Source organism: Mustela erminea, chromosome 6, assembly GCF_009829155.1.
Source record: "Mustela erminea isolate mMusErm1 chromosome 6, mMusErm1.Pri, whole genome shotgun sequence".
NCBI classification, from domain to species: domain Eukaryota; kingdom Metazoa; phylum Chordata; class Mammalia; order Carnivora; family Mustelidae; genus Mustela; species Mustela erminea.
Window position 1 is genome coordinate 66,939,167 of NC_045619.1, and position 12,326 is coordinate 66,951,492.

General features: G+C 40.5%; 1 protein-coding gene across 2 annotated transcripts in view; it reads right to left on the reverse strand.

Annotated features, from left to right (window-relative positions):
* ARNTL2 (aryl hydrocarbon receptor nuclear translocator like 2) overlaps positions 1-12,326 on the reverse strand; it is a 102,690-nt gene that overhangs the window by 78,217 nt on the left and 12,147 nt on the right. Inside the window, exon 1 of one of the 2 annotated variants that reach the window (XM_032347593.1) lies at positions 7,940-8,376. The exons of the other annotated variant lie outside the window; for it this stretch is intronic. Within the exon in view, the coding sequence (XP_032203484.1) occupies positions 7,940-7,949 (10 nt within the window). The 5' untranslated portion in view covers positions 7,950-8,376. Of the gene's footprint in view, positions 1-7,939; positions 8,377-12,326 lie in introns of those variants that run through there. 2 annotated transcript variants of the gene reach the window in all.

The following is a 12,326-nucleotide window of genomic DNA, read 5'->3' on the forward strand; positions in this document are numbered from 1 at the left end:
GCCCTATGTCGAGCTCTGCACTGGGTATGGAGCCTGCTTAAGATTCTCTCTCTAGAAAAAACAACAACAACAACAACAAAAACAAACATGACCTGCTGATACTGTGAACTTTACGTTGATAAAGATAGGAGAACACACAGCCACTTTCACAGATCATTTAAATCATTTAATGTTTTCCTAAAGAGAAGGAACAGGGAGTTTCTAATCAAATGCACAGGATTCCAGACCGACCCTTGTCCTAAACTGTGTGTGAAAGAGAGATCTGTTGGCAAGGAATTCAAGAGAGTTTCCACAGGAGTCACCTGCCTAGAGTGGATCCCTCTGTGGATGAGGGGGAGGGGTAAGTGTACAGATTTCAGAAAGCGGCAGCCACCTGGCTTTGAACACAGCTACAAGCCACACTGGATAACTGATTTAAAGCATTAGTGAGATGCCAGGTTTAATGCTTTCTAGGAACTGTGGCAACACAGTCCATGAAGGGCCCTTGTTTGTGCCTGGGAACAGCCCTGCTCTGCCAAAGGCACCTACTTGTCCATGGGGAGTGACAACCTATACTGTTTTCTAAGGACTCTGCTAAGGGAAGAACTTCCGGACTGTATAGACTTCATAAAATACCCAGCAAGGGTACATCAGCCTCTGTCCTCCCCTCTAGGTCTGCCTAAGAGTCTTTCCCTCTCCCCGCCCCTCCCACCTCTAAAACAAATAAATCTTTAAAAAAAACAAAAACAACAACAAAAGAATGAGATAAATGCTGAAGCCTTTTAGAATCTGTGAAGCTTTGTTGGATGGATGTCAGGCCATGCACTACTTACTTATGTGAGGTGCGTATAATGGGCTCATGGCAAGGTATGAGAACCCAATGGACACATATGTACACCCATCTCCACCCTCCTGCATGGTCGGATTGAATTATGTGATACATAATTAAAGCCAAGTCAAATTCATGGTCTGGTTGACTGCAGAGCTGTGTTAAATCAGAAATAAACAGTATCAGAGGGGAACCTGGGCGGCTCTCTCAGTTAAGTGACCAGGTCTTGATCACAGGGTTGTAGTTCAAGCTCCTTGTTGGGCTCTGCACTGGGTGTGGAGCCTACTTAAAAAAAAAAAAGAAAGAAAGGAAGGAAGAAAGGAAGAAAGAAAAGAAAAGAAAAAAGAAATACAGTGCCAGATAATTCAGATTTCCACGTGAAAATCCTTACCTAATCAGTAAAAAATAAATTTCTCCCACCCCCTTCAAAGAAGGTAATGTGAGACATTAATCAAAAATCATATACATAATTCAGAACTGTGATGACTGCTGGAATTAAAAGCTGTGTGCTCTGAGAGACTATTTGATATGCAAACTATGAGTGGTGTGATTATTGCACAAAACAGATGTATTTCTCTCTATTGCTCAAACTCTAGCAGTGGTTCCCCACTGAATTGAAGATGCCATGTAACAGGGAGTCATGCAGAGCACAGCGCGGTCTCTCTACTGGCCTCACCCTCTAGTGCCCTCTCATTCATGAGCCAGGCGAAGGCCACAGAACCCGAAGTGATGCTCCCCAGTCATACTGCAGTCCCTCAAGATTCTGCCTCCCTGGACCTATTTGTCCCTTGTCTGGAATGCTGTTCCCAAATCAGAGTAACATAAATGTTATCTGTCAAGACATTTAGGTCAGATCTTAACTCCTATAAGAAGACTTCTCTGCCCATTTCTCTGCCCCAACACCTGCTATCCAACCGGGTCCCCTTCTGTGTAATATGGTGGCACTCTGTAATTGATACCATTGTTAAGCTTATTCTATTTCACTGTGATTATCTTTTTACTAGTCAGCCTGCCTCACCAGACACAACTCCTTGAGGGCAGGGACCATGTTTTTATTCCCAGGTTGACACAGTCCTTGTCATGTCACCCACACTCAATGTTTGATGTAATGATGGATGGTTCAGTAATTCGTATTAAGTTAATTCCTAACTATTCAGAAAATATTAGATTTGTATTTCCCCCTATTTATCAAAAATAAACTTGCAATGAACAAATGAATTAACTGTATGGAAATACAATCATAAAGGTATAAGAAAAAATATCTGTAAATATTTACATAATCGTAAAGACTTCTGAAGGAAGTAGCAAAGGTAAAAGCCATGAAAGAAATGACATTAAAAAGTTAAAATTTCTGTATAACAAAACCCACCATAAAATTAACACATATAAACTAAACTGGAGAAAAGCTTCCCTATGCCCTTTGCAGTCCATCCTTCCCTCTATCCCCAACCCCAGGCAGAGTGACTTTTTTGGCATTTTCTAGATTTTATATAAATAGAACTATATGATATGTGCCCTTTTGAGAGGGCTTCTTTTCCCCATGATTTTGAGATTCACCCATGTTGTTGCATGTATTGGTGGCTTCCTCCTTTTTATTGCTTACTCCTTTGGGTGGAGATCATATTTTGCTTATCAATTTTTTTTAATATAAAAGATTTTATTTATTTGATAGAAAGAGAGAGATCACAAGTAGGCAGAGAGGCAGGCAGAGAGAGAGGAGGAAGCAGGCTCCCTGCTGAGCAAAGTCTCTGAAGCGGGGCTCGATTTCAGGACCCTGAGATCATGACCTGAGCCGAAGGCAGAGGCTTTAACCACTGAGCCACCCAGGTGCCCCGATACTTTGTTTATCAATTTAATTCACTTGTTGTTAATTCTAATTTTTGGCAATTATAAACAAAGCTGCTACAAGTATTCATGTACGAGTCTTTCTGTAGACAAACGTTCCCATTTGTCTTGAGTAAGTACTTGGACATAGAATGACTCTATTGTAAGACAGGTGCATGTTTAACTTTTTGAAAAACTGCCTAACTGAGTCCCTAAGAGCTTTTCCATTTCATTTCCACCAGCAGGTGTAGGAGAGTTCCTGTTGCTTCACACTCTCAGCAACAATGAACATTGCCAGCCTCCTTAATTTGATTCATTCTAGGGAATGCATTGTGCTATCCCACCAAAAGTCATATACTTTAACAACATTTTGATTCTTTGAAAAGTTTGCTCCTTGGAAGACCAAAATATCGTTTTAATTTCTAACCATCGATCCTGTACCTAAGAAGTCTAGTAAGTTTTCAATTCCTTCGCAAGTATCTGAGTACTTACTATTGTACAAGGCACTGTGTTAGAAGCCAGAGAGGATGCAAAGACGAGCACAACACGCTGTTTGCTCTCAAATAACTCAGTCTTGTAAGTAGAGAAATAACCCAGCTGCAAGCTGGAATGGAAAGCGTCTTTGGCGAAGTCGGGGTCACAACGCTCTACAACGGCTTCATGAAGGCAGTGTCCTCTGAGATAGTCCATATGCTACAGAACTCCTCCAACTTTGGTTGGCAACCATAGTACCCCACACTTTGGCCCTAAATTCTTCTCCCCCCACCCAAACCGTGTAACTCCCTCAAACATCACCCATATAGGATGCCTTGTTGCTAGGGTGGTTACTCTCACTGGACAGACTTTAGCCAAGTATTTCCTTTGATGTGTGGTGTGATCAGAACACAACACCCCGGAGTTGTCTAGCCCATAGAGAGGAGAGCAGAACTCTTACTGATTATGTTTTGACTATATTTTCATTATTTATAAGACTGCATTAGCTTTTATTTAATATATTGGGCCTTTAAATAAATGAATGACTCAACAGTATAATTTCAGAATTGTAACTGGTATTACAGATGGTCTAATAGAACTCCCTCTTTTTCCAAGAAAGAAAAAAGAGCTCCACAGTAGATTAAGTTCTTTGCCCTTTTTCATACAACCAGACATTGATGGAGGAGGGATAGCTCTGTGAGTCTTTGGACTCTAGAACAGGGCTTTCTTTGAGTAAACCCAAATCTGTCTTTTCTATGGGTTGTTATTAAGACACCTCTTTACCTTTCATACATCTGTTTTTTGTTTTTTTTTTAATACTGAGTTACTGCCCCCCCCACTTTTTTGGTTAGGTTTAATCTTCTTTGGCACCACCCTAACAGCATCTTTTTGGATGTAGATTATAGCTAAGAAATTGAATAAAGCCTCCTCAAAATATGCCATCTGCAAAAGTGACCGGCATGACATTTACATCGTCAAAGCAAATGTCTGGCTGGTATGTGGAACAAAAAAGCCAAAGAGAGAACAGCCAGGAATTTACTCGCTGTGATCAAATACAGTGTAGGCAGAGTGAGAGCCCAAGTAAGAGTCACAGCGGAAAGCAAAATGCTGACACCAAGGAAAGCTCCAAATGGTTAGAATGGACTGGGAGAATCACTTGGAAACAATTAGTTGGATTGGGGAAAGTGGTCTGGCAATAAGGCTGTGAACAATGCTGGGGCGTCCCTGGGTGCCCCAGTCAGTTAAGTGGCCAATTCTTGATTTCAGCTCAGGTCATGATGTCAGGATCACAAGATTGAGCCCCACATTAGGATCCACGTTGGGCATGGAGCCTGCTTAAGATTCTTTCCCTCTCCCCCTGCCCCACCTCCACCTCTCTCACTCTAAACAACCACAAAAAACAAACAAAAAAACCCTCTCAGGAGCTGCTACAGTCTATGAGAATATAGTCTGAAGTCTATAGGAATCACATTGTTGGCACTGAACATCACACAGGCAAGTGAGTGTGCCTCAATGCCTCAATGCCTTTTACAGACTGACACCCTAAATGATGCCCTTTCTCAACTTTGTCCTTCCCCTCCATTTCACCACAGCACCAACAGCACTCCAGTCTTGGGTTAATATCTGGTAGAACTCCAGGATACATGGAAGGACTGGTTGGATTTTAGGCTCCATGAAGGAACCGTCTTTTGGGTCAACATCATATTCCCAGCCCCAAAGCAGAATGTCTGCTTCGAAGTGGCTTGATGACTATGTGCTGTTGGGATATATGGACATGATAGGACCACAGCTGACAAGTTCTGCTTACGAGATGACTGTCCCTACAGGGGGAATAGACTGGTGCTTTTCCTACCATGTCCATTCTACCTGGTTATGCTACAAACTGGAGAATGGGCTTTTGAGTTCATTGTAGTGTTTGGAAGCCATAGTCTTCCTATCTCTCTCCCATTCACACCCATACAACTGGTCTGTGTTCCACTCTGAACACTGCGCCCTCATAACCAGACTTGGAGAGCCTTCACATACACTGTGCATGAGGTCCAGGACATGCACAAGGCTCTTTTTAGTACACACACCAATGGAAGCAATACAAGCAAATCCATACCCTACCTCATACATGCTCTGGAATATATATGCCTTTGCACCGAGCAAGGCTGGGAAATCTCTGGTACCTCCTTACTAGTTGAAGGGATGTGTCACATAGGAAACCAGATCCGCCCTGGCTCATTTTAACCCATGAGGAGTAATGGCCCGCTCACTGGCCTGTGTGACATTCACCACCAAAGCTGTCATTCCTATAGATTATAATAGTTCCTAACTGCATTCATTTGTTCACACATTTTTTTTTAAAGATTTTTTATTTATTTGAGAGAGAGGCCTCCGTCTCACAACCCTGAGATCATGACCTTAGCCAGAACCAAGAGTTGGATGTTTAACTGGCTAAGCCACCCAGGTGCCCCTACACATTGTTTCTTATTGACGGAGTGGAGAAATGAAAGGTTTTCCCAGGTAAATTTTTATGGATTATTTGACTCAACTGTATTGAAATATTGCCTGTTACAGATCTGTTTTGATCCAGGAAAAACAAACAAACAAAAAAACTGCTTTTAGTGATAAAAATCACTATAAAATTTTTGGAGAACATCTTAAAAAGATAACTGGTTTTCTTAATGCCAAAGGAACAAAGCAAATCATCTTGTCCAAGTAACTCACCAGACAGCAGAGGAAAAGTGAGACTCAAGAGTGTGGAATTATTTGCCCAGTCACGTGTTATACTGCAGTTTAAATGAAAGAAAAAGAAGCAGAACTTATATACAACAGCCTCTCACAAAGAAAGAGTTCTCATGCATGTCCACTCTCAATTACTGCAGACATTTTTAAAAATAATAAAATATACTAGAATGAATACTGGTGCCACTGGAGAAGGCAGTCCTCTATTCCACCAGCTTTTAGCAGGATGTGGGGACTTTCTGGGGAAGGGAGCTGGGTACCTTGAGGAAAGCTATGAATGTAGTGTGTCTGGATTTCAGTGAAGACAGTTTTTTCAGAGATGAACAGCAGTGAGCTACTTTAAGCCTACATTACAGCCTTGAGGGAAAAAAATGAAGATGGAGGAGAAGAAATTTTGGGAAGAATACTGGTCGGGAAGCCAACAACTGCCGTGAAGCAGAATGATCAGGGAAGTGACAGAAACTGAGACTGGGGCACTTCTGTAGGTGACACCACAGACACGACCACTGTCACCCCCTACCCCCACACATAAACACACCACCCCTAGCACAAGAACTAGAATGATCTTCTCCTGAGTCCTTATGTGCAAGGCACTTATACCCTTTACCTACCTTATCTTATACAATCCTCACAGCAACCCTATGGTGGTGGTTTAGCACATGAGGAAAGAGGCTTAGAGAAGTGAAGTAACTTGCTGTGATGGTCTTTTTGCTGTGTCTGCTTGGCTGATCTACAGCCCTCAGTTACAGTTACAGCACACCAAGTGCTGCCAGAAAGGTGTTTAGTAGATGTAATTCAAGTCCAAAGGCCATAATCAGTTGACCTTAATAAGGGAGATTATTTTAGATAATCTGGGTGGGCCGGATTTAATCAGTTAAAAGGCCTTAAAAACAGAGCTAAGGCTTCTCTGAAGACAAAGACACTCCGCCGCAGGACAGCTGCTTCAGCCTCTGAGAGTTCAAGCTGGCCTTTCCTCACAGCCTGGCTTGTGGAGTCCTGTCTTGCCCAGCCTGCCCTCGCAGTTACAGAAGCCAATTCCTTGCAATAAACCTCTTAATATACACATCTCCTACTAGTTCTGTCCTTCCGGTTGAACCCAAACTGATATACATGTCAAAGATCACACAGTAATTAAGTAAAAGAGTTCAGAGCCTCGCAAAGCCAAAAGTAGGTCACAATTTCACATTCCCTCCCAACAGAAGAAGTTCCGATTTGGACATCAGCACTTCACAGAAATGACAACACATCCAAATGTCTGGCAGGCACTGAAGGAGAGGGTAGAAGCTTAGAGCTCTGGAGACCAGACTATGCTAAGCTTTTGAAATGGTGCCAAGGGGTAGGAGAAACACCCATTATGACTATGAGGAAATTAGAGTCATGGAAAACCACTCAGTTCTGATGCAGAATAGAATCAGGGTGTCTAAGCACTGAAGAATGCTTCCCTGACTATGACCATTCCGGAAAAGGCCAGTATTTCTTTCATTTTTTTCTTTTTAAGATTTCACATATTTATTTGAAAGAAAGAACGAGAGAGGGAGAGAGAGAGAGCACGAGAGGGGACAGGCTCAGAGGGAGAAGAAGACTCCCTGCTGAGCAAGGAGCCTGATGCGGGACTCGATCCTGGGACTATAGGATCATGACCTGAGCTGAAGGTAGTCGCTTAACTGACTGAGCCACCCAGGCACACCAAGGCCAGCATTTCATAGGCATTATAACCTAATCCAGGTATCAGCAAAAGCAAGAAACAGAGGTTCATCAGAATTTCAGTTCCACATCAAAACAGGGAAGTTCCCTAACTTGTTCCAGACCAGATTGGTCCTTATGCATAAAAAGAACACAGGGTTTAGCATTTTGAACATCAGCATGTTTTTCCAAAAAAGCACAAAATTGTACTTAGATTTGGATGGTCTACACCCACATCATTGTTATACATGGGAAAACACAATTCTTGCAGTTTATGAGTCAGCAGAAAACATTGACTTAATACTAAAACATGCTTAGAAAACATGCTTAATACTAATCAGGCATGATGCCACACAGAACCTATAAAAGACACAATGTTGCAGTTTAAGGAAGATGGTAGAATGAGAATCCCAAGCTTACCTCCTCCCATAGACAGAGGAGCTGTGAAACCTTCTCTAGATTAGTGAGCCGCAGAAGGGCAGATTTTCTATTTCCACCCCACCTTAAAAACCTAGACCAGAGCAGGATCCGGATACCAAAATGGGGGAGTCTGGTAATCTTAGTGAGCTTGTGAGTTGAATGAGCTGGAGTCCACAAGGCCACACCAGAGTCATGCCGGGGCACAGAAAGAGAAGCCAGGTTTAAAAGGGCTGGGGAGCTGGGCGAACACTGTCCGCCTTGACCTTAAAAGCTCAAACAAGAGCAGGATCCAGACATCATAAAGCGCAGGTTCAGATGCCATAATTAGCGGGTCACAACGCCATGACTGGTGGGTCAGATCATCACAGGGAGCTTGTGACCTCAGGAAACCAAGGATCAGCAAGACCACACCAGCCCACTGGTACTGGAACACAGCAAAAAAAAAAAAAAAAAAAAAAAAAGGAAGCAGCAGTTTAAAAGAGCAGAAGAACTGTGGGAATATTCTTTCTCTTCCGCCCTACAAGTGCAGACCAAGGCTCCAGTTATCACAGGGAGCTTGTGACCTCAGGAAGCCCAGGATCTGCAAGCCCACAGCAGCCCCAGTTATGCTGAGGCACAAGAGAAAAAAACTAGTTTAAAAGTGCCAAGAAACTATAGAAACATTTTCTCCCCTTCCACCTTAAAAACCCACACTGAGCACGGTCCAGCTCAGGGTGAGCTTGCAATGTCAGGGAGCCCATGAGCCATAAGCTTGCACCAGCTGCCCTGTGGTGCTGGAGAACAGAATGAGCCATGGGTTTGTGTTTCTTTTGTTTGCTTTTGTTTTGTAATTTTAATTTTTTTTTCTTTTTTAAAATTTTTTCTTGCTTTTATTTGTGGCCATTTTTTTCTTCTTTTTTCCCACTCTTTTCTATTTCTCTTTCTCTTGTTTTATATTTTTCTTTCATTATAATTTTTCCTTTATTCTTTCTGTAAAAAGCAATGGTTTAAAAGGGTAGCTCCAGGGGCGCCTGGGTGGCTCAGTGGGTTAAAACCTCTGCCTTCAGCTCAGGTTATGATCTCAGGGTCCTGGGATTGAGCCCCACATTGGGCTCTCTGCTCGGCAGCCAGCCTGCTTCCTCCTCTCTCCCTCTCTGCCTAGTTGTGATCTCTGTCAAATAAATAAAATCTTTAAAAAAAAAAAAGGGGAGCTCCAGATTTCAGGTTATACTACAAAGCTGTAGTAATCAAAACAGTATGGTATTGGCACAAAAATAGACACATAGATCAACAGGACAGAACAGAGACCCCAGAAATAAACTCATGATTATATTGTCAGTTTATCTTTGACAAAGGAGAAAAGAATATGCAATGGGAAAAAGATAGTCTCTTCAACAAATAGTGTTGGAAAGCTGGACAGTTACATACAAAAGAAGAAACAAACAAGAAAAAACTCAAATAAACAATCTAACCTTATACTTAAAGGGCTGGGGGCGGGGGAAGAACAAACAAAGCCCAAGGTGAGTAGAAGAAATGAAGGTCAGAACAGAATAAAAAAAATTAGAGCAGAGTAGAAGAAATTAAGGTCAGAGCAGAAACAAATGAGGGAGAGGCTAAAAAAAGAGAAGTAAGAAAAAAAGCCACTGAAATCAAGAACTGGTTCTCTGAAAAGATAAAAGAGGCAAACCCTTAGCTGGACTCATCAAGAAAAAAAAAAGGAAAGGACTTAAGTAAATAAAATCAGAAACAAGAAAGGAGAAGTAATAATTAACACCATAGAAATGCAAAGGATTATAAGAGAATATGAAAAATTACACGTTAACAAACTAAACAATGTAAAAGAAATAGAATTTCTACTCTAGGAATTTTTCTAGGAATTTTCCTAGAAATATACAATCTTCCAAAACTGAACCAGGAAGAAACTGAAAATCTAAACAAGTAATGAAATTGAATTGGTAACCAAAACCACCAAAAAAATAGAAGTCTAGGACCAGACGGCTTGACAGGTGAATTCTACCAGATATTTAAAGAAGAGTTAAGACTTATTCTCTTCAAACCATTCCAAGAACTAGAAGAGGAAGAAAGCTTCCAAAAATATTCTACAAGGTCAGCATTACCCCAATACCAAAACCAGACAAACACATCAGAGAAAAGAAAACTCAGGCAAATATCTCTGATGAACATCGTTGCAAAAATTCTCTATAAAATATTAGCAAGCTACATTCAACAGTACATTTAAAAAATCATTCACCACAATCAGGTAGGATTTATTCTTAGGATGCAAGGATGGTTTAATATTCAGAAATCAATCAACATAATACACCCCATCAACAAAACAAGGGATAAAAACCATATCATTATCTCAACAGATTCAGAAAAAGCATTTGACAAGATTCAACACCATTCATGATAAAAGCTCCAAACAAAATGGGGTTTCATAGGGCACCTGGGTGGCTCAATGGGTTAAGCCTCTGCCTTTGGCTCAGGTCATAATCTCAGGGTCCTGAGATTGAGCCCCACATCAGGCTCTCTGCTCAGCAGGGTGCCTGCTTCCCCCCTCTCTCTGCCTGCCTCTCTGCCTGCTTGTGATCTCTTTCAAATAAATAAATAAAATCTTCTTTTTTTTTTTAAATGGGGTTTCATACTTCAACATGAAAAAAGCCATGAATGACAAACCCACAAGTAACATTATATTCAATGGTAAAAAACTGAGAGATTTCACCCTAAGGTCAGGAACAAGACAAGGATGTCTATTCTCATCACTTTTATTCATCATAGTTCTGAAAGTCCTAACCACAGCAACTGGACAAGAAAAAGGAATAAAAAGCACCTATACTGGTAAGGAAGAAGGTAAACCAACCAAATGTAAATCATTTGCAGACAACATGATACTATACAAAGAAAATCCTAAGGACTCCACCAAAATACTACAGGAAGAAATAAACAAATTCAGTAAAGTTGCAGGATACAAAATTAATACCCCAAAACTGGTAACATTTTTATACAGTAAACAAAGTTACAGAAGAGAAATTAAAAAAAAAAAAAACAAACCCACTTACAATTGCACCAAGGAAGAAAAATACACTGAGGAATAAACTTAACCAAGGAGATGAAAGACCTGTACTCAACTATAAAACACGGAGGAAAGAAACACAGGTGAAGATAATGGGAATAAATGGAAAGATATTCCATGCTCATGGATTGGAAAAATATTGTCAAAATATCCATAGTACTCAAAGAAATCTACAGATTCAATTCAATGTCTATCAAAATACCAACAGCATCTTTCACAAAACTAGAACAAATAGTACTAAAATTTATATGGAAACATGGAAGACCCAAATAGCCAAAGCAATCCTAAGAAAGAATAATGAAGCTGGAGATATCACAATTCTAGATTTCAAGGTATACTGTAGAAATCAAAACAATATGGTACTGACACAAAAACAAACACATAGATCAATAGATCAGAACAGAGATCCCAGATATAAACTGACACTTATAAGGTCAATTAATCTATAATAGAGGGGCCAAGAATACCAGATGGGGAAAAGAAAGTCTTTTCAATAAATGGTACTGGGAAAACTGGACAGCTACATGTAAAAGAAAAAGATTTGACCACTTACTACCCCCATAAAAAAGAATAAACTCAAAATATATTAAAAAGCTGAACATGACACCTGAAACCATAAAAGTCCTAACAGAGAACACAGACAGTAATTTCTTGAAATTGGCTATAGCAACATTTTTCTACACATCTCCTAAGGCAAAGGAAACAAAGGCAAAAACAAGTTATCAGGACTACATGAAAATAAAAAGCTTCTTCTTCACAGCAAAAATAATCAACAAAACTAAAAGACAGCTTGCTGAATCGGAAAAGATATTTGCAAATGATATATCCAATGGGGGTTAATATAAAAAATTATAAAGAATTTATAAAACTGAATACCAAAAAGCAAACAATCTGATTAAAAGTGGGCAGAGGACCTGAATAGGTATTTTTCCAAAGAAGACATACAGATGATCAAAAGATAGATGAAAAGATACTCGACATCACTAATAAACAGAGAAATGCAAATCAAAACCATAATGACAGGGCACTAGGGTGTCTCAGTGAGTTAAAGCCTCTGCCTTCAGCTCAGGTCATGATCTCAGCGTCCTGGGATCACTGGGCTCTCTGCTCAGCAGGGAGCCTGTTTTCTCCTCTCTCTCTGCCTGCCTCTCTGCCTACTTGGGATCTCTCTGTCAAATAAATAAACAAAACCTTAAAAAAAAAATGAGGTTATCATCTCCCACCTGTCAGAATGGCAAAAATAAAAAATACAAGAAATAATGAGGGTTGGCAAGGATTTGGAGGAAAAGGAGCAATATAGGCCTACTTCAAGAAACAAGAAAAAACTCAAAGAAA